This window comes from Fonsecaea multimorphosa (assembly GCF_000836435.1).
Source record: "Fonsecaea multimorphosa CBS 102226 unplaced genomic scaffold supercont1.32, whole genome shotgun sequence".
In the NCBI taxonomy this organism is placed as follows: Eukaryota; Fungi; Ascomycota; class Eurotiomycetes; order Chaetothyriales; family Herpotrichiellaceae; genus Fonsecaea; species Fonsecaea multimorphosa.
In genome coordinates, this window is record NW_015971666.1 from 228,948 (window position 1) to 256,757 (window position 27,810).

Below are 27,810 nucleotides of genomic sequence, written 5' to 3' on the forward strand. Positions count from 1 at the left end.
GAGTCTTGATCATTTCTTCCAGCGAACTTTCCCACCCAGTGCCTGGTATCATAGAAGAACAAAAACCGGGGGAATTTTTGGCCCCTTATTATTGTATTCATATTGGCAGAACGGATAGAATAGATGGGGGCGGCAATGGACGACGCAAGAAGAGGTTTTGATTCTCCCTAGGTAGGTATTCTGCTCTTTGTTTTGTCCCGCGCACGGGCTTGGGACAAAACAAAGCATGAATCAATCATCAACTTCACCAAATCAATCCAATACTTAATCACCGTTTATCACGACTACCTAGTAAGTCCCCCATCAGGGGGGTTTCTCTCGTACAACATCGACAAGCCAGCCACCTGCAGCTATGCTCATTAAAAAAATATGGTGTTGACTTTCCTTTCCTTGAGTCTCCGCCCGCCCCGGTCTCCAACGGGTACATTCCTGTGTGTGTGAGAGGGGGAGAGAGGGAGGTGCGCGAGGAGCAGAAGCACAAAGCGGGTTCCTGTCCTCTCCTTTTTGGACATCGGAACACGTCTACATACGTGAGAAGGTGTAGCCCGGGGGGGTTTTCTCTCCCGCGGCTAGTCCCTTTTTACACCCTCCTCTCCTCCTTCTCGGCCATCATGCCCTCGGCACCGACGATAGGTCCGACAGGGCTCGGGGGCAGCACGTCCTCCCTCGTCTCGTCGGTGAACTTGAGATCCTCGTCAATGTCGGTCGTGTCCTTGACCTTGGTCCAGATGACGGGGGCGGCGAGCACGAGCGAACCAGCCAGCATGCCCCAGTTGACGGCGAATTCGGTCATGAAGGAGACATTGTTGGCGTCGAGTTGCGGCGAGATGGACGAACCCGCAGACTGGATGCCCTTGTAGAAGCCGGTGAAGTTGGCGAGTTTGCGTCCGTTGTTGGTCATGGCGCCCATGAGCCTGATAGTCAAAACAAGTTAGTCGGATAGGTTCGTTTGTTTGGGCACAGAGAGACAGAGAGAGAGAGAGAGTCAGTCTGACTTACCAGTACGAAGTGGTCTGCCAAACAGAGTCGTAAGCCCCGTAAAACATGTACAGGAACATAGGGCCGACGTAGCCTGGGTCGGTAAAGTCGAGCTTGTGGTAGTCGGCTGCACTCGTCTCGGCGCGGTTGTACCTTTTCTGGAAATCATAGCCACCGCCCCAGATGACAAAGGTGAGCACGAAGAGCGCGCCGAGGGCGATCTTTGCGCGGGTGGTGCGGCGGAAGTAGGTGGTGTCCAGCAAGAAGCCAAAAATCCAGGCGCCGATGATTTGGCTCAGGTAGTACAGGACGTTGTTCAAGGCACGAGTACGGATGTTGAAGTAGGGCAGGTTCACGTCCTGGAAATGGTAGGTGTAGAACCAGTTGGAGGCGAAGAACATGGGGAAGAGGAAAAGGATGTACCAATCGGTCACCAGGACCTCGAACAGGCCCTTGATCTCGGATTTCCAGGTCGGGTTCTTCATCAGGATGACTCGCGAGCCGTCACTGCGTCGAACGAGGAAAGGGTTGCAGAGAAATCCGGCCAGGACAAAGCCCACGGCCATCAGGACGATGAAAGCAATGTACGTGCCATCCTGAACCTTGTTGGCGGTAGAATGCAGGTTCTGGCCAAGGGGGATCAAAGCACCGATCACCGCACCCAAGTTGAAAATCATCCAGAAGACGGCAATGTATCGGCCCTTGGATTTCTCCGGGGGATAGGCCATCATGACGGCTCCCTGGGCAGTCCACAGCAGACCAGCGCAGACACCCAGCAAGGCACCAGCAAAGATAAGGAAACCGGCATTCTGGTTGTGGTTGTAGGACAAGATCGAGGCAATGTACAGGCAGTACCCGAAGCCTCCAAAGCCCAGGGTCAAGCGAAGACCAATCTTGTTGGCAATGCTACCGGCGAAGAAGCCGACCACGGAAAAGGTGGCGTAGATGGCAGTGCTGGCGTTGTTGATATCGTGCGCATTGACCTGGCCGGCGGCACCGAGACCATTGACTGCATTGAACATACCCGGGCACAAGAAGCACACAAGGGCAACAAAGACGATCTGGAACTGAGGTGTTGCATAGGCGGGAATGGTGATGGGCCCCAGTTTAAATTGCTTGTACATCCATGGCTTCCCGACGGGCTGTGTCTCTTCGATGCCGTGGATGATCTCGGGAGGCGGCGTGTCGGTGCCGCCAGACTTCTCGGTCGTGGTCGCCATCTTTTCGTTGGAGAGGTCAGACATTGCAGGACACTCAAGCAATGCTGACAGGGAGAGAAGAAGAGAGGGAGAAGTTGGACGAGGTTCGGGGCGAGGCTCAGAAGATTTAAAGTTGGGACGATTTTAGGTGGCGAGCGGAGATCAATTGCGGAGTCTCGGGGCAGATTCCTAGTGGAGTCTGGCTCATGCGTACGAGGTACAAGTCCTCGAAGGAGCAGATGAGGTCGCGTGCGCGAGTGGACAAGAGCTGGAGGGACCGAGGGGACCAAGGGAAGAGGAGAGGAGGAAATAATATAGAACAGGTATCAACTGACAACAAGGTCCCAAGGTCAATGGTAGAGTTCCGTCCAACAGTGTCACCAGTCACACTCCAGGCGAATGGTTACTTTGGAGGTATCAGGGGAACAGGTTCACAAGAGAGATAGACAGATAGAGAGATAGAGCCGTAGCATTGTAGCCTCACACAGATGCAGCGACAGGGCGCATATGGAGGGAGAGGAGGAAGGCCGAAGGAGGGTTGTGGAATGATTGCGGCAAAAGATGGGGGGGAGAGGAGATAGGGAGGGAGGATTGGGGTTGTGGTGGTGGTACTGTAGTAGTAGTTCAGCCAGTAGTAACCAAGTGAGCCGTGTTATCCTGATTCCCTGCAGAAAAGGAGTTTGTTTACAAGGCCCTAGGTACCTAGGGATGCTGTTTGGCTGTGTGTATCTGTCCAGTACCTCGTATGAGTAGTAGAGTAGCGAGTATCCTGCAGTGGGCGATGGGCGCAGCTGGTGTGAGGCCAGTGCCAAGCACACGTGACGTCGATAACAGAGTCGCATTTCTTCTCCGCCTCTCCGCCTCAGCGTTACATACACCAAATCTCACCCTTTGCTAACCCAGTGCTACCTTACCACCAGCCTTTCTCCCTGCCTCAGGACGTAGTGCACGTCTCCTACAACCTCGCCATCGTTGCATCCATCCTGTCTTCCCATCTGCTCCTTCGCCGAGACCCTCGAATCTCACCTCTGCTACTCGACGGTCTGGATGACCTGCCGATTCCCTTCCAGAACCAACTCGACCAAATGCCCAGAGAGATGCCGTCGAATTGTGTTGCCGTCGTGGCTACAACGTGCCTAGACGCTGCAACATGACAGGCACCCAGGAGAGTAGCCTGCCTTTGCCCCCTTTCTGGCCGGGCCTCTCACCTTTCTCATCTCGAGTTTCACTTTCCATTACAAACGAGACTATGCCTGGTTGCGCTCATTTCCGCCGCCTACCGTGCCCCGGAATGTCAGGATGTGGTGGGATCCAGTAGAAGATTCGATGCGCCTGTCACAGCGAGAGAAAAAAAGATTCCCAGCCAAAACCTTATGACGTGACCTTCGATGCGAGTGCCTGGCTCGCTGGTTATTCGGCTACCACCCTCGTCCATCCATATTATTTCAATGTCTATACTGCTGCCTCCTACGCTCGAGGCTTCTTTGATTCTTCATTCTTGTAGGGCTTCCCTACGAGCAATCGTCCCTTCCTTTATTCTGGTCCCACTCCTCCTTGCGTTGTAACAAGCATTGCCCTTATCGCTGACTGACCTCGAACCTGCATCTCGCCATGTCGACGTCATCTCCGCGTGTGATTAGATTCACCAATGGCTACCTCCTCAAAAATGGTGAATTGGTGCCCGGTGATCTTTGGGTCTCATCCGAGACGGGACGGATCATGAGTCCTCAGTCAGCCTTCTATTCTTCGCATCTGAGACCCGACAGAACAGTGGACCTTCAAGGCAGAATCTTATCCCCAGGCTTTATCGATGTTCAGATCAATGGCTCCCACAACTTTGACTTCTCAACGCCCGACCCAGACTTTGCCTCAAAGTTGACACACACGACCCAGCAGATGATCAAGGCTGGCCTCACTTCTTTCGTCCCGACCGTCATCAGCACAACACCAGAGAGCTATCATGCTGTGCTCCCTTATCTCGGTCCTACGGGGAAGGTACGTGATGCCAGCAACGGCTCAGAGAGTCTTGGGGCCCACGTCGAAGGACCCTTTCTTTCGCCGGTGAGAAATGGAATCCACAACAAGGAGGTCTTACGGGAAGCGCATTCTTGGGCCGACATCGAGGAATGCTACGGTGCAGGAAACCTTCGCAACGTGAGATACATCACCGCCGCTCCCGAGAGAGGGAACATGATCAACCTGATCCCGGCCTTCGTCAAACGGGGCATCGTCTTCTCCGTCGGACACTCTGATGCCACTTTCGAACAGGCGCAGGCTGCTATGGCCGCTGGCGCCTCGATGGTCACGCATCTTTTCAACGCCATGCGTCCCTTTGGACATCGTGATCCTGGGATTTTTGGTCTTTTGGGACAGTCGGCGCCATCGACCCCTGTGGCCACGCCCAGGACCAGCCGCCCGTCAAGCCCGGCAGGTTCACCACAAGGCTCTCCTCGGTCGAGGAGGTCCACCCCTCGTTCCAGCCTCAGCATCAGCACCTCCATGTCGGATCTGGAAGATGAGGCCGAACGTTACAAGCAGCCGTACTTCGGTCTCATCGCCGATGGCATCCACCTGTCGGCGCAGACTCTAAAGATTGCCTATTCTGCTCACCCGGAAGGTGCAATCCTTGTGACCGACGCGCAGATGTTTGCTGGATGTCCCGACGGCGCCTACGAGTGGCGAGGAGAAGATCGATTCGTCAAGGAAGGCAAGCTGCTCAAGCTGGAAAGCAACGGGCGTATCGCCGGCAGCGTGGCTGACCTGATCGACTGTGTCAACAACTTCAAGCGATGGACGGGCTGCGGAACGGCAAAAGCGCTGGAATGCGTGACCAGTACCCCGGCCAGGATGCTTGGCAAGGACGTGGAAAACACTAAAGGAAGGCTTGAGGTGGGCATGGACGCGGATCTGGTGGTTCTGGAAGAAGGTCTCGAGGGAGATTTGACGGTGCAGCAGGTGTGGAAATTCGGCGTCCAGGTGGCCTAAACCTTCGTGTCATGTTATTTGTGTGGGTGTGAGTGCTCTCGTCAAAAGTTCGGTTGAGCTCGGCGTTGCAGGCATCATGTCTTACGATATGTCGGAGGTGTTCTGAGAAAGCACTGGCTGGCCATGCTACGATCTATAGAGATTTTTTATTCTTTGATGCCACCCCAATGTTGGTCAGGAACATTGGGCGTAAAATGAGATACCTCTAGACTTGGCCCGAGGTGTCAGACGTTAATGTATATTATGTGATAGATATTCGTCAATGATGATGATGACTGTGAGTGTTGTATATAGTATTTTGAGTGATACTAGTATTCATTGTATTCCTCTGCTGATGAGTGAGATGCAGCTGCTTCTACGGTTCTACGGTTCATGCCGGGAGGTACAAGCCGTGACTGTGGTGATCTAAAGGCGCTTCCTACTTCTCCCGACACTCGGTCGGTCTCCGTGTTATTTCCATCCATCCAAGCGGCCGGGATGATTTGCGCGTTTAAACCTTTTGCATTCTCTACGTCAGGCGTCGGTCGACGCGCTCATCACGGTCTCTTGCGACATATTGAGCCATATATCCAGCCCATGGCGGTGGAACGGAGAGCTCACCATGTCGCTCTGCTTAGCACCAGCAGCGGCACGTGGCGGTCTAGACCTCTGGGCCTGCTGTCCCGTGAGACGCAAGAATAGCAACAGCCAAAAGCCAACAGCAACAGGGGGAGATTAATTAGCTCTCCCCGCGTTTCTTCTTTTTTGTTGAGCGCCCCAGACTCACCGCGTCAACACGAGACTGAGCCCTGCTTTACGACTCATTTCTCTGGAAGTCTCTGGTCTGATCTTTCGAGACCGAGAGTGTCAGGGACTCCATCTACCTTCATTGTACCCGGTCCGTGTCGCCAAACACTGAAGCCATGACACTCCGGAAGCACTACACCCCAGAGTAAGCCACCTCCTGACCAGCTCATCCACATAGGCACCGATTCACAGTTCCAGGGTTCTTTTGAGTGCTCCAAGAAGATCAGCTGCGGTTCCGAGTCCGGATGGGAAGCTCGCGCTCTACACACAGTCCTCCTACTCGTTCGACACTCACACCAGAACCAGCGAGATCTGTTGTCTAGACCTCACTCAGGGTACTTCTGTCTCTATCAGCAAAGACCCCAAGGCCAGCGAGCCCAAGTGGCTGGGGACCAACCACGAAGTCGTCTGGCTGAAGGAGTGCGAGAATGGCAACACGTGCTTGATCGTCAGCGATGCCACTCTTCCCGGAAAATGCTACACCGCTGGCACCATTTCAGGCCCGGTCTCCGGCCTCAAGCTCTATGTCATTGAACCGGGTAAAGTCGCCGTTGCAGTTGCCGGTCAAGCAAACCAAGATGGCAGCTTGCACAACCCCAAGGACGTCCCCAAGTCCCACACGTCGGCTCGTGTCTACGACTCCCTCTTTGTGCGACATTGGGACTCTTGGATCACCGAGCAGCGAAACGCCATCTTCATAGCCTTGCTGCAAAAGTCACAGCCAATGGTGACTTCACGCCAAGGACGATACAGCCTCCTGGGCTTCAAGAACGCGTTGCTGGGTGCGGACCTGGAATGCCCCATTCCACCATTTGGCGGAGTCGACCATTTCGACATTGGCCCGACAGGCCTGACTATTGTGGCCAAGGATGCCCATCTCAACCCTGCCACGCACACCAAGTGTGATTGCTGGTTTATCCCTAAACGGGATGTCTTGGATCCGAAACCCGCAAGCTTCCACAAGCTTCACGTGCAGGGGCTGAATGGAGCAGCTTCGTCGCCTGTCTTTTCGCCCGACGGAGAATCCCTGGCATTCCTTCAGATGGCCACCGATGGTTATGAGAGTGATAAAAATCGAATCGTATTTGTCCATGGCCTAGCTGGGCTTGACAAGGGCGAGTCTGTGTCTGCGGTCGAGCTCATGCGGACAGACGATGGCAAAGGCGGCTGGGCCAGGTCTCCCACGGCGTTGAAGTGGTCTGTGGACGGCAAGATGCTGCTGATGGAGGCTGAAGACACTGGCCGAGGATGTCTTTTTGCGCTCGACATGGCAGCCACTCCAGGCCCAGAGTGGCGACCTCGCCAATTGACCCATACCGGATACATCATTGACTTTGCGCCCATGTCGGCCAACACTAATCTCCTGCTCGTCTCCAGCAACAGCTTGGTCGACAACAGCACATACACTCTTGTGAATCCGGATCCTCTTGTTGAGGCGCAACCGGTGGTCATTTCGTCACTCAGCAGAAACGGAAGCATGTTCGGCCTCTCCCCTGAGCAAGTCTCCTCGGTGTGGTGGAAGGGCGCAAATGATCATCCAGTGCACGCTTGGATGATGAGGCCTTCATTTTTCCGGGCGGATCAGAAATACCCCCTTGCATATTTGATCCACGGTGGCCCGCAAGGTGCCTGGAACGACCAGTGGTCGACCCGCTGGAACCCTGCCGTCTTCGCCGAGCAGGGGTATGTGGTCATCTGTCCTAACCCGACGGGATCGACAGGGTATGGCCAGGCCTTCACCGACGCCATTCGAAATCAGTGGGGTGGTCTCCCTTACGAGGACCTCGTCAAAGGATTTGATTTCATCGAGTCGGAGTTGGGGTTCGTTGACACCTCGCGAGCAGTCGCCTTGGGCGCTAGCTATGGTGGGTACATGATGAACTGGATTCAAGGACACGACCTGGGCCGCAAATTCAAGGCGCTTGTCTGCCACGACGGGGTGTTTAGTATGACTGGCCAGTTGGCCTCTGAGGAGCAATACTTCCCCGTCCACGACCTCGGAGGGCCCATCTGGGAGCGACAAGAGATCTACGACAAGTGGGACCCCAGTCGCTTCACCAAATTCTGGGAGACTCCCATGCTGGTGATCCACAACGAGCTCGACTACCGCCTGACGGTCGCCGAGGGGCTGTCGGCATTCAACGTGCTGCAGATGAAGGGGATAGAGAGTCGATTCCTGAGTTTTCCGGACGAGAATCACTGGGTGTTGAAGCCGGAGAACAGCCTCGTCTGGCATCTCGTCGTAATCAACTGGATCAACAAGTTTGTGGGGTTACCCAAGATTGTCGACCGCCAAGGGAGGGATGGCTCGGGGTTTTGCAGGCAGGAAAGCAGGAGGACCTGGGTTCGGAGTCATGGAGCGTCTCGTCTCGAGCAATGAGACATGATGGAATAGTGGTGCTTCCGGCTGAGAGGCGTTGTGAATATAGTTGATGGCAGGCAGGCGGATCCAGAGGAGCGGCTCTCCCCTCATGAAATGGGAACGGTGAGCTCGAGTGTTCTTTGGCCCATCTCATCCTTCTCACCCATGATATATACTAATACAAAGTAATGCTACCCAATATCGGGTGTAATTTTGAACAATCGTGATCTCAATCACGAGGGATTATGGTTGCTGAACAACTCCTCCCTCACCAACTCTGCCAATATCTTGTTGTCCAATGGCTTCCCGTCCAACGGACCTCCAGGCTTCAACAGCTCTTTCATAACAACGCCTTGCTTCAATTCGCCCTGCGTCGTGGCTCTCAATGTCTCTATCTTCCCCCGAACCACGATTCTGACATCCCCAGGATTCATCAACCTCACACTCCCCACCAATTCATCAATAACCTCCATCTCTTTCGCTTGCTTCTCTGCCAGATCCGGTCGCTTGGCCGCTTCGGCCTCCTTGATCGCTGTCTCTGTGGCAGATTTCCGCTTGCGCAGTAGAGCGAGGATTTGAAGGTCTGTCTTTACCGGCGTGGAAGAGGAGGCCGCTTGGTTGATCTCGGAGATGGTGCCCCGGAGGACCGTTAATCTTACCTCGGGGGGTTTGTCTCAGCATCTAGAAGTATCGAAAGGGAGTGTATATAGCAGACGGTACACGTGTGGGTGGTGAGATAGTGTGCTGCCCTTACCTCGATGTGTCCTTTGCGCGCATGGCACTCTTCAAGTCATTCTTGATCTTGGCCAGCAGAGGTGAAGCTGGAGCTTCGGTCGATGTGGACGACCAGCGGAGGCCGGAGGGTGTATTCCTGCGGATGCATCGAAGGCAAATCGGCTGGTCGAGGAGAACTAAAAGCCTGGAACTGCGGATAGACGCCATGGTTCAGCACCTCGTCAAGGACCAGGTACGGGCTGCCAGCTATAGGGATCAAGACACAAGTCACACAACTGGTGAGTTTGCAACCTGCAAGTCGATGAGTGACACAAAATTGTATACGCGAGTCATGGTACCTGACGCTAGACCCCTTTTGGGACTACCGCATTACTTTCCATCCGCAGTCGCGTCTATATTTCCATCATTGTCTATAAACCAAAAGTTCACACTTCAAGTTCTGTGAGGCCTGCAGCTCAGCTGTGTATGGGTTGAATACTTCCCTTTGTCCCCCCCGCAACTGTCCTCATCGCGTCGCCTCTGGATCGACATCCCAGATCGCCCTTTTTGTGCTGTCACTGCCCTGGCGACAACCTTCCTCCATGTCTGTTCACAATTGAACCAAGTTTCCTCCCATTGCGACGACAACAACGACAATAATCCCGGCCAACGATGGGCTCTGTAATTACTCAGACGCCTGTCCGGCCTGTGCCGGGTATTTGGCCTCAGACTCCTGCCGCGCGCCCTCCGGCAATACCTGCGCCCTCCTTCCAGTCTCCCGCGACCGCCTCTCGCCCTGCCCTCGCACCATCTCAGCCTTCGACAAGCCTCATCACCGCAAATCCCTCCGATATGCCCGTCCAAGCGTCGATGCGCCCGCCCGAGGCGCTGGAACCCGTTGAAAGAGCTGCGCGCACAATCAACGAATCTCTTGCAAGTGAATCGCGATTCCCAGAGGTCGACAATTACCTGTCTCAGGGTTACTCTGCCGATTATGACATCCAGTCTTCGACCACATGGGCGCCATTTCAGAGAGCCGGCTTCTACAGGATTCCCGATGAGATATTCGAGCAGTATAATAATGCGCAGTTGACCACGAGTATGGGGCTGTTTGCGGAGTTGAAATATGCATGGGCAACAATCGACAACGCTTTGTACATGTGGGACTATTCTGCACCAAGGCCCGAGCTACTGGGGTTTGAGGGTCAGTCGCATAGCATCCTTGCTGTTAAGCTCGCCGTCCCTCGTCCTGGAGTCTTTCTGCCGAACATCAGACACGTCATTGTCATTGCAACGACTGCAGACATATTCCTGCTGGGACTCGGGACGGAATCGGGTCCAGGCGGCTCAGCTGCTCTATCTCTCTTCCAAACTGGTATGTCGGTCTCTGTAAGAGGTCTCGACGTTAGCGTCATCGCTTCCTCTGCAAAAACCGGGAGGATTTTCTTTGGTGGCCGGACGGACAATGATATATACGAGCTCACATATCAGCAAGAGGATCGGTGGTTTGCAAGTAAGTGTGCGAAGATTTGTCACACTAGTGGTGCTGCCAAATCTTTGACATGGACGTTCAGCAGCTTTGCCCACGGACAGAGGGAGCATGTGGAACAGATCGTGGTGGATGACAGTAGGGACCTGCTATACACGCTCTCTTCCGCCTCGAATATTCGCGTATTCCACATCAAGCCGGAAGGGGGCCTACCTCTGTTGGTCACAAAACCCGCATCCGAGATCTACGATAACATTGGCCATATCATCAACCAGAGCGAGTCCCTGAACAGCCGAGTCAAGATTGTGTCCATATCAGCTCTTCCAGCCTCTGAAGCCTCAAGATATCACCTGGTAGCTGTTACGGCAAGTGGGTATCGAATATACCTCAGTGCCAAAAGCGCCACCAGCTATAGCTACGGGTCTTCAGCTAGGGCCGGTGCGCCTATCAGTGTACAGGCGCAACATGTCAAAGTACCGCCAGTAACCCCCAATCCTGGTCATTCGAGCACATGGGGAACGGATTCAGCCAGTGACGTCCATCAACCCATCAAGACGTTGACAACGACCCGCCTCGCTGCGCGGTACCCGCCGGGTTTTTTCTTTTGCTTCACAGCCAGGGACGCCAATTCACCTACCGATCAATTGTTCATTTCAGCCCCCGACGCCGGAAGACTACTGAGGAGCTCCGAACCTGGCCAGACGAGTCGAACTTCTGAATCTGCAATATGGCTCTCACTGGGCAGTCGCGCGGAGGACATTGGGTTGGTGACCCCATACTCTGCTCCGATCTCCAATCCAATCGGCTACGGGAACGACTTGGCTGTCCAATTCGACAAGCCCATTCCAGAAATTGCCATCTTGACGAATACGGGCATCCACATCATCCGAAGACGCCGCTTGGTGGACATTTTTGCAGCTCTAAGCAGTCAGGGTGGTGGCCCCGAAGGCTTTCAGCACGAGGTCAGCAACCTGATCCGGGCGTATGGTAGGACGGAGACGCTGGCCACAGCACTTGCGGTCGCCTGTGGTCAGGGAGTTGAAGACACAGGCAGTGCTCAATCGGTACGGGTTAATGACCCAGAAGTCCTCGAGCTTGCTCGCAAGACCTTCATCGAGTATGGTGGCAAGCCAAGCATCAATCAGAACTCAATCACGGACAGGTCTGTCCCCTTGATCGATGCTGTACGACCATCGCCGCGCCATGCGGCCATTGCTTTGTACCTTTCACGCTTATTGAGGTCGACGTGGAAGAACATAATTGCTGTGGAGTCAACTACACCGGCCGGCTTCCAGATCAATCCTGCTGTGCCTCTCAAAAAGCTACGGGACGTTCAAGAATCGTTATCTGCGCTTCAGCGCTTCTTCCAAACGAACAAGAGTTTCATCAAAGGTCTCAGCGGGCCTGATGATCTTTCGGCGACCAGCACCAAGGACGACGAGATCGCTCTGCAAGGGGAACACCGTGCCTTGCATTCGTTGGTCAAGTTTACATCGGACACCATTGAAGGTCTCTCGTTTATTCTGGTCTTATTCGAAGAGAAGGTGGCGGAGATAGTACCCCTGCTGCCGGAGGTCTCTAGACCGGAGATGCTGAGGCTTACTTTTGAGGAGCTTTTCACGACGAAGAAAGGCTACGAACTTGCAAAAGAGCTCGTCAAAGCCATTGTGAACCGCAACATTGCCAAGGGGTCCAACGTGGAGACGGTGGCTGAAGCACTGCGCAGAAAATGTGGCAGCTTCTGCAGTGCAGACGATGTGGTGATATTCAAAGCACAAGAACAACTCAGACGAGCGGCTGAAGCAGGGGCCAACAATGACTCTTCCCGGAATCTTCTTAATGAAAGCTTGAAGCTTTTCGAAAAGGTGGCTCACGGCCTGCCCCATGACTACCTGGAATCGGCCGTGAAACAATACACGGATCTGCAGTTCTTCGCTGGAGCCATCCAACTTGTGCTTCGAGTGGCTCATGAAAAGGATAAGGCGAACGAAGCATTATCCTGGATGGCGGAAGGTCGACCGGAGCCAGATCCTCGGAAAGCAAAGTTTGATCTCAGAAGTCAGTGCTACGACCTAATACATGCGGTTATTGTCGCCGTGGATAGGACGACAGAGCAAGGTCCGAGTTTTGTGGATGGTCACCCAACGCTGGCCGCCACCAGGCGGAACGAAGCATACGATGTCATCAGCCGGTCCAAAGATGAGGCTTTTTTGACGAATCTGTACGATTGGTATCTCCAGCAGGGATGGTACGATCGCCTGCTCGCGACCGAGTCTCCGTTTATAGTGACTTACCTTCAACGCAAGTCAAGTGAGGACATTCTTTACGCGGACCTGCTCTGGAAATACTACAGCCAGACGAATCAGTTCTCCGAGGCCGCCAAGATCCAATTGCAACTTGCCAGAAGTTCGTTTCCACTTTCACTCGAGAAGAGAATCGAGTATCTGAGCAGAGCCAGAGCCAATGCCTCCACTTACACTCCAGGAGGCAGCCGCAAGACGAAACAGCAGATACTGCAAGAAATCACCGAACTCCTCGACATTGCGACCATCCAAGATGAAGTTCTCCAGCGGTTGCGTGACGACTACCGACTGGGGCCCGATCGGAGACAAGAAGTCCTCGATCAAGTCAATGGACAGATCTTGGACATTAACACGCTGTTCAACAACTACGCGGACAACGCTGGGTACTACGACCTTTGTCTCTTGATCTACCAAGTTGCGGATCACCGGGATCCAGCCCAGATCAAGCAGACCTGGCAACAGCTCCTCCAGTCGGTGCATGACAAAGTCCAGGAAGAAGAGCAGATCGAACCCTTTGAAGCCATTGCCGACGAAGTCAGGAGTCTGGGCAGCAAATTGCGTGTCTCGGAGACGACATTTCCGGTTCAGACCTTGCTGCCTATCCTGGAGAAATATTCTTTCGAACACCAGCGCACCGTGGCGCCTTCACACTGGGTCGTTGACATCTTTTTGTCCTTGGAGATCCCATGTGAACGGCTTTTTGAGATCTTGGAGATGATGTTTTTCTCCGGGGATCCTCCGTTTGTGGGATCGAATCGAAAGTACATTGCCTCGGAGTTGGTTTATGTGGTTGGGAGATGGTTCCACGATTCCACAAGAGCAGGGTCTGTGATTTTCGGGAGCGAAGTGGCGGCGACCAAGGTGCAAGAGACGATGCAGGCCTTGTTGCAGCATGGCAGAGCGGCAGGGCTGGACGAAGATACAACGAGGGTGGCCAGGGAGGTTGTCGAGAGGATCGGGCGACTTTTGGGGTGAGGTCGGGACAAACGACCCCATGTAATTTGTACCCATGTGCTGAAAAGGTCATAAGCAGGTAGTCGGGTCTATCGAGGGTTTTGGGTCTGGCGACTTTGACATGGGCCTGATGATCTGGCTGGTGAGGATCCGATATTAGCACCATGACCAGTCGAGTGTGATTTCGCCAGTTGGTATCAAACAAGATTGGAATCTGACAAGGTTTTGCCCGATTAGGAAGACGCCCCTTTATCTTCACATCACTGGCACATCACATCCATTCCATTCTAACATTCCAGCTGTAGCGAGGTAATATCAGTTTCCGTTGTTCAGAGACATACGAGGTACAATCAATCCACCTCGACCTCGTCTCCCGTCGCTGGGAATCTATCTCTATCCTTGCCTCTCTACCTCACCTCACCCGCAGACTCACAGTGTCCATTACCCCTGAGCTCCCTATAGCTGTCTAGAGAGAGCACTTGGAACAGGCCCGCAGGACAGATGGCGACACCACCTACCAGCGCCGCCTCCGCCGCGACGCGACAAGCAGCAGTAGCAGTCCGCCGTCCTCTGTCCGCCCGGAAACTCGACGCCGTGTATCTGGTCTTCTTTGTCGTGCATGTGCCGATCATGTTCTGTAAGTCTAACCAAACCAGCCGGGCGGGCGGGCAGGCTGGGAAGTAGGGAAAGGAAAGGAAGCATCGAAAAAGATTTGGGGTCCCATGTTGGTTGGGTCGTTGTTGTCGTGTTTTTTCACCTCCTCTAGCTACCTCCCGTCCTCGCTGCTCTGCACTGCCAGTGATGTATAGCTGGTAGCTTTGCATTCAAAGACACGACTGGTCATCACCTGAAGACTAACAAGTCTCTCTCTTCCTGCAGTGGTCGACCTAGCCTCGCTCCTCCCACCGTTCCTCGTCTCGCCCCTCTCGCACACCCTGCGCGCGTACCAGCTCGAGCGATTTCAGGACCAGTTCTTCGTGAACCCGCCCCGGTGGTTCACGGCGTACATGTGGATCGAGGCACTGTATCATGTGCCGATTAGTCTGTGGATGGTTTGGGGGATTTTGAACGGTGGGTCAATACCTACCTAGGTAGTTATTGCTCAGGTACAGTTGCTGATCCTCGTCCAGACCATCCTCTCGTCCCGCTCCACCTCTTGATCTTCTCCCTCGAGGTCGCCGTCACAACGCTCACCTGCGTCGTCGACATCTCCGCCTGGGCAGGCTACACCTCTGCTCAGAAGTCGGACCTGTACGGGCTGTACGTGCCTTACTTGGTTCTTGGTACGTTTTCTCTCATTCGACCCCCCTCTAGCTATACGAGAGTGAGAGACATGATCCTTTGGGTGCCCGTTTAGGAACATACCTGGGGGTTCTGGCTAACGGTCTGTGCTTTAGCGTGCCTAATGGGCGTCGATGCGTTTGTCCGAGTCAAGAGACAGATTCTGCGCGGCATCAACCCAGAAAAGGGCAAGACTTTGTAACTCGCACAGGACTCGTTCCGGCCTTGCGACCTTCTGGTGCTGGATAGCGAGGCTGCGGTTATCATTGCATGGTTTGATATTGAAAAGTATTGTGTGTCAGGTACAGCTCGTCTATATGCGCAATTGGGCTGGCTTTTCTGATTCACCCGTGAGTCCACATCCATAAAAGAAAACCTGCAGACCTTCAAAAATGCAAAAGAATCAGTGGCGCAGACAGACATTCATGCCTTCCCCTTCTCCTCTACTCCTTATTCCTTCCAGCCCATCCCACCCTCCTCTTTCAGGGTTGATCTTCTTCCTTCACCCATCCTTCCCCCTCCACATCATCCCTAATAACCCTTTTACAACTCTCCAAACTGCTCCTCATATTTCGTGATATGCGCGACCTTCTCCGCGCTGGCGCTGGTCTCGTCGAAGCGCAACTCGACCCACTCATCCACCAGCTTCTTGGCCAGTTCCAGCCCGACGACGCGCTGGCCCATGCAGAGCACCTGGGCGTTGTTGGAGAGCACGCTGCGCTCGACGCTGTAAGGGTCGTGCGCCGTCACGGCCCGGATGCCTTCGACCTTGTTGGCCGAGATGGCCACTCCCAAGCCCGTGCCGCAGATTAGGAGGGCGCGGTCGGCCTGTACCAGAAACAGCATTAGCATTAGCATTCTGTTTCCCCCGGCAGAAGTTGGGGATTGGTTAAATGTAATTAAATTCTTGTAAAACGCACCTCTCCCGACTTGATCTTCTTGCACGCATCGACCGCCAGGTGCGGGTACGCGGTGGCGTCGTCGGCGTCGACAACCCCAACGTCCAGAACGTGCGTCACGCCCGCGTGTTTCTTGAGCACCTCTTTCAGGGCCGTCTTGTACGCGTGTCCGGCGTTGTCGCTGCCCACGACGACGCGGAGGGGGGTTTTGGTCGTGCCGTTGGTCGCCATCTTTTCTTTGACAAGGGGCTTGGAGGCGTTGGGTTCTTTCTGTACAGTCGTGTGTGTGTGGTTTACGGAGGACAATTGGAGGGGAGAAGTAGGCGCAGTCGTATGTGGGGGTGATATGTGTTGCGTAGGTGTATTGTATGCAGTCTAGGGTCTGTATGTAGTGTAGAATATTCCCTTCCTTCCCTGTTTCTTCAACAATATCTCAACTGACAAAGGGTAAGTGTATGTATAGTATTTGAAGACGAAGGAAGTATACAACTACAACTTTACAACTCCAGAACAACAGTTTGTTGAGAATTGCCCACCATCCACCATCCACCATCTCTACTCTCCTCGCTCCAACTGGTCCGCGACATCAACGGCGTCCATTGCCGTGTCCGGATCGGCAACCTGGGGGGAAATTTCCACCACCCTGGCGTCATCTTCAAGTATTTTCTCCAAATTTCTGGTTGCTCGGGATTGCCGCATCGGGAGTTCCGGGGCCGGGTAAATTCACCACACGTGGGGGAGAAGAGTCGAGTCGATGATGAGTGGGGGGACGAAGAAGGGCGAGGGGTTGGTTGGGAAAGGTTTTCGGTCTGAGGCCGTGCTTGGGTCGGTACTACTAGGGTAGGTAGGTATTTGTTCGGAGGAAAGTGTGTTTACGCGCACGAGATACAATATACTGCGAATATTATGTGGACAGGTACTTCTATAGAAAAATGTATATCAACTGATGAGAACTACACCCTGAGTAGGTAGGTAAAGCACACATCCTTGAGTAATTAGGTACCTCGTATTCTCGAGAGTGACCACCTACCTGTACTCGGTACTCCTACTTTTACTGCACCTCCAATTGAATTCCACCCATACTATTAAGTTATATTAATCCCGCCTCGACTCTCCTTCTTCTCTTCTAACCAAAGGACAACAAACCACACGAAACACAATGTCCTCACCTCCCCAAACATACCCGCGTCTCCCGCCCAAACTGATCCTCACCTCGACAAAGGCCTACTTCTCCCCCTCGCGCACACTCACGTACCTCTCCAGCATTCTCGACGGGGAGAAAAACCACATCCTCCCCCTCCTCCAAAGACACCGGGAGGGCGTGCTGTTCGTGCTCATCCCGGATTTTCTCACCATTTATCCGTGCGCGCAGGCTCTCGCATCTTGGTCGTCTTCTTCTTCTTTTCCACCACCGCAGGGAAACGAGCTGGACACATCGTCGTCGTCGTCGTCGTCGTGGCCCATCGCGCTGGGCGCACAGAACGTCTACCCTTCCACAACCTACGGCGCGTTCACGGGGGAGATCACGGTCCCGGGACTCAAGGAACTAGGCTGCTCCATCGTCGAGATCAACCACGCCGAACGCCGTCGGTACCTGGGCGAGACCGACGCCACCGCCGCCGCAAAGGCCGCCGCCGTGTGCGCCTTGCACATGGTTCCGCTCGTGTGTATCGGCGAACTCGAAAAGCCCGACCTGAGAGGACCGTTCAGCCAGTCCGTAGGTGCCGCCATGGCGCAGCTCCATCCTCAGATCCGGGCCGTCTTGACCGCCGTCCCGCATGACGCGCCGGTCATCTTCGCCTACGAGCCCGTCTGGGCCATTGGCGCCGCGGAGCCCGCCGGTGTCGACTACGTCGGCCCCGTGGTGCAGGCCATACGAGAGCTGGCCAGGCAGATCGCGCCGCAGAGAACCGCCGAGGCGAAGGTGGTTTATGGAGGCAGCGCCGGTCCGGGGCTGTGGAGTGGCAAGGCCAATGGAGGAAACGGGCTGGGGAAATGGGTCGATGGCTTGTTTTTGGGGAGGTTCGCCCATGAGATCTCGGGTGTCAGAGGAGTTGTGGAGGAAGTTGTCGAAAGTCTAGAATCAAGGTGAAGGATCAACCAAGCTTGTTGAACAAGTTGAATTTGCGCCGAATCATGGCGACATTGGCATCGAGTACAGCGTCTGATTGCCCACCAGAAAGCAGAACACCATCAACTTCATCACTGCGAAATTTGCCTCGTCATGTCATGAACTCATCATCCAAATCAAAAGCTATTACCCAACAAGATGAAGATCGCCACTCCAGACATCGATCCCAAGACGCCTCCAAATGAGTACACAACCTCGCGACAAAAGCACCTCAACCCTTCAACTCCCCCGGTGTCATGACCGACACCACGCTTGTTCCCTCGCTGAACCTCGTCCGGAAAACACGATTGGCGTTCTGAAACATGCCGTCTTTCAAACTGACGACGATAAACTGCGAGCCCTGGAATCTCGTCTTGATGATCCGCCCGATATTTTGAGTGTGTGAAAGATCCAATGCCGCGTCCACCTCGTCCAGGATATACATCGGAGCGGGCTTGAATTGTAGCAGGGCAAGGATGAGGGATAGCGCAATGAGCGATCTATGACAACCGATTAGTGCTGCGAAGATTGGGCAAGAAGAATGGCTTACCTTTGACCACCAGAAAGCTCCGTCAGACTTTGTTTCCACACCTTTCCCAAACACACCTTCACCTCCAACCCTTCCTGGATCCGATCAATATTGTCATCCAGCGGCACCAATTTCGCCGTGTTGTTCCCTGGCAAAAGGTCCGAAAAGATGTTGCCAAAGTCCTCGGTGACTTGGCGCCATGTCTTGATGAGAGCCTCCTTCTTGTATTCGTCCAGCGTGCTGATCGTCTCCTCAATCTTCTTCTTGTCCCGGATCACCGTCCGCAGCATGTTTTTCAGGGATGCCTCTTTCTTTTCGACACTATCGATCATGGGCATCACCTTGGGATTGATCTTTTTCTTCATTCCCTGGAATCTCTCCGTAACATTCTTCAGAGTTGCTCGACTCTCGGACAAATTCTTGCCATGGAAATCGTACGGCGTGCCGGGACGACCAAATTGATCTTTGTTGTCTTCAATCCAGTCATGTTCCTTTTCCAGCGCCGCCACCAGTTGCGCCGCCGCTTGGGCGTCTTTCTGAGCCTTCTCGACCGCATGGCCCAGTTTCTGTGCCTCGAGTGCCTCTTCAGCGATCTGCTTGGATTTCTTGGATTTAGCTTGCTCCAATTCGCGCAGCTCGTCATCGAACCCTGTCAATTTTGCTCGTTCGTCGTCCAGTTCGGCCTGAGCAATATCATGGTTGCTCTTCACAGTCGCTTCTTCTTTCCGCAGGTTCTGGAGTTCTTCTTTCTGGGCCTCAATCGCGGTATCGGCCTCGGAAAGCTGCTCCAGGGCAGCGTTCAAATCGCTTTCGGCCTGTTCACAATCTATCTTGGTGTCTTGCAGCTCTTTCTGAAGCGTTTTGATGGCAGCTGATGTCTTGCTGAGTGACTTTTTCAGCTCGGCCAATGACTTTTCGAGTTCTTTGAGTTTGCTGTCCTTGTTCTTGCTGAAATCCTCCATATCCTTCTCGATCCGCTTCACATCTCTTGCTGTCTCGGCTTCCCTGGCTTTGGCATCTGCCATCTCTTGCTTCAGCTGCACGATTGATGCTTTCATCTCTTCGATTGCCTGGATGATCGATGAGGAAGAGTTTCCCGAGATCTGCTCCTCTGCAAGTTTGATTTCATGGCTTTTGAGATCCAGAACTTGCTTAACCGACTTGATGTTGGCGAGCTTTGACTGCTCCTTCCTCATGGTCTCCTGGAGTTGCTGAAGTTCTGATTGACGCTGTTGCATTTCTTTTGTAACCTCATTCAACTTCTGAAGGATCACAAGGACACCGCTGGAATTCGGGGCACTTCCTCCAGAAAGTGTACCCGACGGGTCATAGACGTCTCCTTCGAGCGTCACGCTCTTCAGCCTAACTGCTGGATCGAAAGTTACTCGTTTCGCTGTTTCTGCATCCTGACAGATCAAAGTAGTCCCAAAAACGTAATCCATGGCCGCGGATACTTCGTGGTCGTACCCAATCAAGGATAAGGCAAGATCAACCTTGCCGGGTGCTATTCTTTGTGCGGCTCCAACCTTCTCTGCTGAAGCTCTGAAAGCCGAAATCTTGTTGAGCGGGATGATGGTCACTCGCTTTTTCAGCTTTCCGTGCTGAAGCAACTGTGTCCCAGTCTCTGCCGTGTCGACGACGACGTTGTACAATCTACCACCGGCACATATCTCAAGGGCGGTCCCGGCGACAGATTTGTCCTTGTCCAAAGTAAAGAGCTGAGCAACCAACCCCTTCACGCTCGAGCGGTCAAAGTTTGGCGAAGGGTCGCTGAAATGGAAGTCAACGTTGGCAACTCTTCGCTTGAGCTCGTCTGCTTGTTGATTGAGAGTGCGGATACTCTTTTGAAGAGCAATCTCCTGCTCCCGCATGCTCTCCTCCCGGCCAGGTTCAAACCCTAGGTTTTGCAAGTCGCTCTCCAGCTTCTGTGCTTCCTTCCGGAGCACTTCAAGACCCTTGAGTAGACCAGCATTCTGTTCGCGAGCCTTTTTGGCACGTGGCTCGTCTTCCTTTATCCGCTTCTCAAGGTGCGAGATCTTCATCTTGGCTTGTTCTTGTTCGGTGGTTGTGGCCGTCAATCGATTTCTAGCTTCCTGCAATTGACCTTGATACCCACTTTCCTGGCCTTCGCGAGAAGCGACTCCGGTCTGCAGCGTTGACAGGAGCTCCTCCTTCTTCTCAACTTCGGAATTTTGTGAATCATGCTCGGCTTTTGCGCTGTCCCACTGCGACTGCAGTTTCACGAGCCCTGCTTTTTTGTCACTCACTTGCTTTTCCAGACTCTTGACGGATTTCGCGATGTCTTTCTTTTTCTGCTCTTCCTCAGATAGACTGGAGTGCTTCAAATCAAGCACAGTAGCAAGCCGTACGAGTTCGTGGCTCAGCTCTTTTACCTGGGCTTCGACCGCTTGAAACCGACCGCCTTTACGCATCTCTTTCTCTCGAACAGCACGAACGCGTTGGGCGTCTTCATCCAGGTTCTCAATCTCGCGTTTCAGCTTAACGGCATTCTCCTCCAGGTGTTGTACCTTCGCTCGCTTGACTTCGTGTTCTTGAGTTGCACTCTTCATCCTTTCACCAGCTCGAACGTAATCTGCCGCAACCACCACCCGAGTCAATCTCTCGAGTTCGCTTTGTGTTTTCTGATAGTCTAGCCATGCTCTTTTTTCTCCGCGCAATTTGTCAAGTTTGGGCTCTATTTCTTCGCGCAATAGGCCCTCTATCTCGACCACCTTCATCTCCTTCTTCGCCATGGTCTTGACGGCTTTTTCTTTGCGATCCTCAAACATACGGGTCCCCGCAGCTTCCTCGATCATTGCCAGTATTTCAGCAGCTTTCATGTTGAGGACTTTTGTGATGCGTCCTTGCATGATGATGAAATTCGGATTGTTGATATTCAACCCAACGCTCTGGAACAAATTCTGGACCGTTGTCTGCTGCGCTCGGTGGCCGTTGATGAGATATTTGCTTGTCCCGCCCATGACTATCTGTCGCGTCACGCTGATCTGCGCATATTCTTCGAAGCCAATCGGACTAGTGCTCTTGTCGCTGTTGTCGAAAACGATCGTGACGCTCGCCTTTGTTACTCCCGCCTGGCCGCGCTTGTAGATGAGGTCTTGGAGGTTCTGCGCGCGGACGGTGGACATGTTGGTAATGCCCAGCACGAAACATATTGAGTCGAGGATGTTGGACTTTCCCGATCCGTTGAGTCCTGTCACCGCATTGAAGCTTTGATCCCAGCCGGAGATGACGGTTCTCTGGCTGTAGGATTTGAAGCTGCGAACGTTAGTCAGTAACGATGATGAAGAGGACAGTTGCAAGGCACTTACCCATCGATGACCAACTCTATGATTTTCATGATGCCTACTTACGCAATAAACGCGATCATTCTACTTCAACACGTCCAGGCGCATGAGCAGTCCTTGTTCAACTGATTGATACAGTTGGTTTGTTGACAACTCCCGATTTGGTTAGTCTGCTTTGCCTTCGGAGGAAGGTGCAGCGAGTCGGTCTTGGCGCAGTTTTCAATCGAGTCTCCCAGTTCCCGAGCTTCGTTGCAGCTCCAGATGCTGCCCTTCATCCAGACTTGTAATTAGTTGACTGCGTTTCCTACTAAGGTTTTCGAAGACCCTGTGAACCGAATATGGCATCGTTGTCTAGGACAATTGCTGGGACCCCCTCCGTGACGAGCATCCCCCTGTTCCTGGCACCAGCTTTCGCACGACCGCCCACTACCGCAGCGACATTATCAACTCCCACCCTTCGATCATATGCAACCAAAAAGGCGGAAAAGAAGACAGGTCACACAAACTGGGCGTTACATGCGCGTCCCAAAATCGACAGGAACAAGAAAAGAGGCGTCTCCGCCATCAAACGGACAGGACCCAGGAGCATGCGAGGACTGTGGAAATATCCCCTTCCGGTGCCTGTGGCACGAGATCACAGGGGAACGGCAGCGGACTATGCAGACTCTGATGACCATGGACTCTGGGGGTTTTTCGATAAGTCAAAGCAGGCGCTGCTTCCCCCCGATGATGAGTCGAGTCATGGTATGTCAAGAGCGCCTTTGTTCCCTTATGCCGAGCGCGGCAACGAATGCGGGCTGACTATAACTGTATGACAACAGGACGGGCTTGGACGTACAAGGAACTGTCCGCCAAATCGTTTGAAGACCTCCATAAACTATACTGGGTGTGTGTCAAGGAACAGAACCGAACCTTGACTCGAGAAAAAGAGAGACAACGTCTGAGGGCGGGCTACGGGGAAGTGGAAAGCGAAGAGAGAGTCGCTGTTGTAAGTGATCTCACCTCTCCTTGCTTGCTCTTTGAAGTCACAATGATGAAACACAACCCTTTCACTCGCCGATATGAAACCTCTCGGCCTCCAGGGACCGCTTAATCCTCGTTGGCCATGATTCGACTATTACTGGAAAGTTATCTGAGACCAGAATACCGCACACTCCTGTTCAACGCTGGACCTCTTTTTGAGAGAAAAGCTGACCACATGGGTCTTGACAGGTACGAGAAACGATGACCCTTATCCGAGAAGTCTTGGTCGATCGCCAGTTGTCATACAACCAAGCCCGAATATTGGTTGGTCAGAAAGAAGTGGCCGAAATTCTTGATGAAACACGGTCTGTTCTGGAGGATGACAATCAGTTGGAGCCGACGGAATCAACCCCACAACGGCAATGATTAGAAAGTGAAAACAAATTCTGTTGACTTGATATATCGGACGAGCTGCCCAGTGACCGTGAACCAGCGGCCGCCCGCTGAAGCTTAGGAGGACTCAAGAAGAAAGATCCTCGGATCGTGTATAACAGCATATATACCTAAACTATTGGAGTCCCGGAAATTTTGCCCGCATACCTGCCATCTTTGGCCTTTTCGATAGCTCCCAAATTGCGCTGTTACATGATGCATCCCTTCAAGTGAATGATTCCAAGTCTGCTAATGTCTCAAAACCAAGGTCCTCGCCTTCACACATACTAGCACCAACCAAACCAAACAACGCGGGATCAATGCTCGTTGAAGTCGTCGAAACCAAGTCCGCCCATCCGTCCGTCGTGCCAGCATCAGACCCTCCTCCTGCGCCCGCCACGTCGACTCCTCCCATCCCAATCCGAGCCGCCGCCACAGCGGCCTCTCGCGCGGTAAGTTCGGCCCGCAAGATCCTAAGCGGCTCCCACAGGTTGTCGTTCCCGGCGAGGTAGTCGATCGAGGGACGGTTCTGGAAGAGCCGCTCGATGCGGCTGCTCGCGGCGCGGGCTTCGGGGGTTTCGCTGAGCGCGTCGTGGCGGAGGACCATGGAGAGCATGGCGGCGACCGAGTGCCACGAAAAGGCGCGGATGACGGCCCAGTCGAGGCTGTAAGGGGTGTAGAAGCTGATGAGGTTCTGGGTGCTTTTGCAGTAGTCGATGGCCAATTGGTAGACTTTGGCTTCGAGCCCGGCGCGCTGTCCTTCGTCGATACCTTTGGCATTCAGGATTGGTTGGAGCTGGATCAATCTGATCCGTTTGAATGCTTGGTGCAAGAGATCCTTGGCAAGCTTCTGCAGTATTTCGGTCTCGTCCAGGTTTTTCATGTAGAGAATGTCCAGTCGATCCCGGGCTTGTCGCAGGACCTCATTCTGGAGATCCAAATAGCTACGAACCGTCATGGAAGACGTGTACGTGTGTTTCATGACAAATGCGGTGAGAGCGCCCACCTCGTAGTGAATCAGGGCCAATGTCATGTCGGTGAATTTGTTCTGCTCCCTGGGACGGGTTGAAGCAAACTCGGTGGTATCCCAGTCTGCGTCGTCGTGGTTTTGGGGTAGAGATGTATTAGCGTCTCCGGGCTGTAGGATCGGTTGGAGCCCATGGTTTTCAACACACCAGGCATCCAGAAGCGCAAGGTGGTGCCAGAGTCGCCGTCGGAGCTCAATCTGCCACGGGGAAAGAGAGAAGTGCGCCCCATCGTGATTGAGTCCCATCCGTCTGGCCATCGAGAAGGCCATGGCCAACAGACTGCTGGCGTGAAGCATTTCGCCCGTCCAGAACAAAAGGGTCTGGTGAGAGGAGTGAGCCCGTTTGCTCAAAGTTCAGACCGAGACATGGAAACTTACAATATATAGCAAGAATGTCTGCAAGGTGAATAAGGAGTGACTTGTGGTCAGGTTTACTTGACTCAGACCGTGCTCTACATACGATCGGAATCGAGAAAGCAACGATTTTTTGGACTCGTGGAGGCGGTATTCAATCATCTCCGAACACATCGACAGCAGTGCCAGAGCATAGATCACAAATAGACGGCATTCGAACTCGGTCGGGTTCGTGCAGACACCGCGGCGGAAATGATTCAATTCGCGCCGCAGCGTCGGCTTGTGCAGGATCTTGACAAACGGATCGACTTTGTCAAAAAACATCTGGATCAAGAAGTCGGTCTCGGGTATGGACGGGTGGACCACCGCAGGTTGGCTTTGACCACTTGTATAGGGGAAGAAGAAAGCGTCTCCTGTTGACTGGGGCTCTGCTTGCAAGGTAAATTTCAAGTCTCCAACCTGCGCGACAATAAGATCAGACCTGGTCCAGGAAACGAAATCGCAGGGTCGATGGGATTGAAGGGTTGCTTTGAACGAACTTCGTCATACATGGCAGCCCAGAAACCTTTGTGGAGGTAGCGGGACCTGTCCTTGTCGAATACAAGCTTGCCATCTGCAGCGCTGTCCTCTGGCGTAGCATTTTGACTGCAAAATTTGTGTAAGATGTTCTGAGTCATGGTTTCCATGAGGTTTCCTACATTTAGGACAGAATCAGAGTCCACATCCCTGCTGAGCTCGTAACGGCAAAGGAATCTGACCTTGCTGCGGTCGACCACTTAGGTTTCGCACGAGATCTTCGAGTTCGGCGACGCGTTTGGCCAAGGAATCATTCGACTTGGGCGTGCGCCTGTTCACCAGACGACTTGAGTCCTCGTAGACGCAGTCGACCCTGAAGCGTTGGCAATTGGAACATGGCTCCGTTTTGGAGCACTTGACCTTCCTCCGTCTGCAATCAATACAAGGGAGGTCCTGCGTGGGTAGAGGCGATTGTTGTGGAGGTGACTGATGGCTCATCTCTAGAGGGAGCATCGAAACGTTGGTCGAATGTGGACGCGCAGAAGTGGGACGATGGCTTGAAAGTTCAGACTTTGACGGGGACGTTTTATACTCTTTAAGTGGCGTCTCGGACGGTTGGGCTGTGAAGCCACAGTAGCGAGGCCGCTGTAGGCATCCCGGGCAGCTGAATCATCTCTTTCGTCAACATGCAATGACGGAATCAGATCTTATAGCCCTGTTCGGCACTTTATAGACTTTGGCAAAAGTAGGGCAAGATTGACTCTGCTGGCGACGCGGTTTGGCCGATACGTAAACAATATGAAGTGGACGACAGAATGTATTTCTCAGAGTGGCGCAGGCACGGAGCTTGTTTGTCGCCGACCCTCCGCAGCGGCTGGTGAGGCTCAGGTTGCTGGATGGGAGGAGAAGCGATACTCTTGAGCACGGCGGGATCCTTATACTTATTACTAGATACTAACTGTTGCTAACTAGGTGATCACCTCGTCGTTCTTGAACACTCTATATTGGACTATGCCATTTATTTCTGAAGTCGACTTGGCGGGTACTTTTGTATGTAGCTGCATACTCTTACAGCAACAAATTGGTCAGGATGTCCCAAGCCTGACTCTTCTGACCATTCTACAGGTGAAGGCGGACCGCAACAAGCTCAGAACATTAGAGAAATCGTCAGGATGAAGGAGTACCAGTCGACTGATCTACAAAAACATGGCAAGGTCGTCTCAGCTCCGGTCGCAAATAGGAGGATTGCATCAACACATCAGCTTACATCAGTGTCATTTCAAAACATCCTATGATATTGTACTTGGTAGAGGAACGATCAACGAAAAGCCTAGAGGTCAATAGGTCTGGAAGCTGGTGCTTTTGATCGAGGTGCTGGGTGTCTAGAAGTCATGGGCCCCAAGATCCTCCTGCATTTGCACCAGGACCGACGGATGCGTGGCCTTGAAACCCAACCTGACGGCCCGATCTCCCTTCACCAGCATGTTCGCAGCTATCAGCGACCCGATCTCTCCTTGCCCAGCCTCTGCCGATGGCACGCTCTTGGGCTCTGGTGAAGCCACGACACCCTTGGCATGCAGTACCTTGGCCAATGCAGAGCTCAACTCCTTCCAGGCCACTCTCTCCCCATGAAGAATGTAATACCTGGAGTATGCACTGCCCGAGGGCTTCTCCGTTCCAGCGATGCCAACGATCTTTGTGACGAATGGGACGCCATCTCCGACGTGCAGCAAACTAGCTTTGGCCGAACCGTCGCCAACGTAAGGGGCGAACCCAAGTTGCTTTGCATTCGAAGTCAGGATGTTGTACGCAACGCCCAGGTTTGGCACGGGCCCAATGTTAGAACCATATGTCATCGCAAAACAGACGATGTAGGTGACGATCTTTCCTAGTTCTCCTGCTTCGAGCACCCTGTTTCACATTAGCACGCGACAAATCCAGCGAACAGGACGCCAGGGTCTCTTACGGTACGTCTGTGGGTCCATTGAACATAGTCGGAACGATCTTTCGAATGTCATCTTCGTTGTCGTCCTATGGGCCAGGTCAGAATCATACTCGTGCCTTGTCGGTCCTGGAGGGAGAGACGGACATTCCACACTTTGCTATTGGGATTGAAACTGCCGCTCTTGCCATGATCAATAAAGTTGCCCGTTCCAGATATGTGAATCAAGGTGCCCTTGGAGTGCTCTGGTCTTTCTTCCATGCCTGCGATAATCGTCTTGACAAAATCGCCATCGAAAGAAGTAACGGAATTGATGACGATATCATGTTCCTTGCTCAAAGAGCGCACCAGCTCCGTATCGGAGATTGTCCCATGGACGATTCGATCTACCTTGGCAGTGACTTTGAACCACTCATCAACATTCGTGTTGCGCAGAAGCACTGTCAGCGGCCATTCGGGATATGCCTTTTTGAGATCAATGGCCAAACGAGCTTCAAATTCGGTCAGTATACGGTCTCAGGCGTTGATGAAGTTACCAACATCCAATGAGGCCGGTCGCCCCAAGAAGGAGCACGGAGGGCATGCTGAGAGTTGACCAGTCTTAGTAGTCTAGAGTCGAAATCTTCTTTCTGTTGGCAAGTGATGGCTGTGGCGACCGAGCTTCCTGGAGGCAGACAAGTGC

The 27,810-nt window shown here is 53.3% G+C and overlaps 12 protein-coding genes across 12 annotated transcripts; 6 read left to right on the forward strand and 6 right to left on the reverse strand.

Annotated features, from left to right (window-relative positions):
• Positions 1 to 580: 580 nt before the first annotated feature.
• Z520_10752 (uncharacterized protein) lies at positions 581 to 2,222 on the reverse strand (the record flags this gene model as incomplete). Its single annotated transcript, XM_016781244.1, has 2 exons — positions 581 to 914; positions 1,000 to 2,222. 2 exons carry the CDS (start codon positions 2,220 to 2,222, stop codon positions 581 to 583), a joined length of 1,557 nt encoding a protein of 518 aa, XP_016627697.1.
• A 1,566-nt stretch (positions 2,223 to 3,788) lies between these two features.
• Z520_10753 (uncharacterized protein) lies at positions 3,789 to 5,162 on the forward strand (the record flags this gene model as incomplete). Its single annotated transcript, XM_016781245.1, has 1 exon — positions 3,789 to 5,162. One exon carries the CDS (start codon positions 3,789 to 3,791, stop codon positions 5,160 to 5,162), a length of 1,374 nt encoding a protein of 457 aa, XP_016627698.1.
• Positions 5,163 to 6,064: 902 nt separating this feature from the next.
• On the forward strand, positions 6,065 to 8,328 carry Z520_10754 (uncharacterized protein; the record flags this gene model as incomplete). The annotated part of the gene is made up of 2 exons (XM_016781246.1): positions 6,065 to 6,093; positions 6,147 to 8,328. 2 exons carry the CDS (start codon positions 6,065 to 6,067, stop codon positions 8,326 to 8,328), a joined length of 2,211 nt encoding a protein of 736 aa, XP_016627699.1.
• A 215-nt stretch (positions 8,329 to 8,543) lies between these two features.
• Z520_10755 (uncharacterized protein) lies at positions 8,544 to 9,252 on the reverse strand (the record flags this gene model as incomplete). The annotated part of the gene is made up of 2 exons (XM_016781247.1): positions 8,544 to 8,964; positions 9,065 to 9,252. 2 exons carry the CDS (start codon positions 9,250 to 9,252, stop codon positions 8,544 to 8,546), a joined length of 609 nt encoding a protein of 202 aa, XP_016627700.1.
• A 444-nt stretch (positions 9,253 to 9,696) lies between these two features.
• Positions 9,697 to 13,791, forward strand: Z520_10756 (uncharacterized protein; the record flags this gene model as incomplete). Its single annotated transcript, XM_016781248.1, has 1 exon — positions 9,697 to 13,791. One exon carries the CDS (start codon positions 9,697 to 9,699, stop codon positions 13,789 to 13,791), a length of 4,095 nt encoding a protein of 1,364 aa, XP_016627701.1.
• A 480-nt stretch (positions 13,792 to 14,271) lies between these two features.
• On the forward strand, positions 14,272 to 15,253 carry Z520_10757 (uncharacterized protein; the record flags this gene model as incomplete). Its single annotated transcript, XM_016781249.1, has 4 exons — positions 14,272 to 14,407; positions 14,650 to 14,841; positions 14,901 to 15,053; positions 15,168 to 15,253. 4 exons carry the CDS (start codon positions 14,272 to 14,274, stop codon positions 15,251 to 15,253), a joined length of 567 nt encoding a protein of 188 aa, XP_016627702.1.
• Positions 15,254 to 15,594: 341 nt separating this feature from the next.
• On the reverse strand, positions 15,595 to 16,181 carry Z520_10758 (uncharacterized protein; the record flags this gene model as incomplete). Its single annotated transcript, XM_016781250.1, has 2 exons — positions 15,595 to 15,879; positions 15,972 to 16,181. 2 exons carry the CDS (start codon positions 16,179 to 16,181, stop codon positions 15,595 to 15,597), a joined length of 495 nt encoding a protein of 164 aa, XP_016627703.1.
• A 928-nt stretch (positions 16,182 to 17,109) lies between these two features.
• Positions 17,110 to 18,042, forward strand: Z520_10759 (uncharacterized protein; the record flags this gene model as incomplete). Its single annotated transcript, XM_016781251.1, has 1 exon — positions 17,110 to 18,042. The coding sequence occupies one exon, from the start codon at positions 17,110 to 17,112 to the stop codon at positions 18,040 to 18,042; it is 933 nt and encodes a 310-aa protein (XP_016627704.1).
• Positions 18,043 to 18,292: 250 nt separating this feature from the next.
• Z520_10760 (uncharacterized protein) lies at positions 18,293 to 21,947 on the reverse strand (the record flags this gene model as incomplete). Its single annotated transcript, XM_016781252.1, has 3 exons — positions 18,293 to 18,560; positions 18,611 to 21,865; positions 21,919 to 21,947. 3 exons carry the CDS (start codon positions 21,945 to 21,947, stop codon positions 18,293 to 18,295), a joined length of 3,552 nt encoding a protein of 1,183 aa, XP_016627705.1.
• Positions 21,948 to 22,232: 285 nt separating this feature from the next.
• Positions 22,233 to 23,283, forward strand: Z520_10761 (uncharacterized protein; the record flags this gene model as incomplete). Its single annotated transcript, XM_016781253.1, has 3 exons — positions 22,233 to 22,638; positions 22,716 to 22,882; positions 23,107 to 23,283. The coding sequence occupies 3 exons, from the start codon at positions 22,233 to 22,235 to the stop codon at positions 23,281 to 23,283; spliced, it is 750 nt and encodes a 249-aa protein (XP_016627706.1).
• A 232-nt stretch (positions 23,284 to 23,515) lies between these two features.
• On the reverse strand, positions 23,516 to 25,684 carry Z520_10762 (uncharacterized protein; the record flags this gene model as incomplete). The annotated part of the gene is made up of 4 exons (XM_016781254.1): positions 23,516 to 24,637; positions 24,695 to 25,101; positions 25,152 to 25,364; positions 25,429 to 25,684. 4 exons carry the CDS (start codon positions 25,682 to 25,684, stop codon positions 23,516 to 23,518), a joined length of 1,998 nt encoding a protein of 665 aa, XP_016627707.1.
• An 884-nt stretch (positions 25,685 to 26,568) lies between these two features.
• Z520_10763 (uncharacterized protein) lies at positions 26,569 to 27,711 on the reverse strand (the record flags this gene model as incomplete). The annotated part of the gene is made up of 4 exons (XM_016781255.1): positions 26,569 to 27,097; positions 27,153 to 27,217; positions 27,276 to 27,619; positions 27,669 to 27,711. 4 exons carry the CDS (start codon positions 27,709 to 27,711, stop codon positions 26,569 to 26,571), a joined length of 981 nt encoding a protein of 326 aa, XP_016627708.1.
• Positions 27,712 to 27,810: the final 99 nt, after the last annotated feature.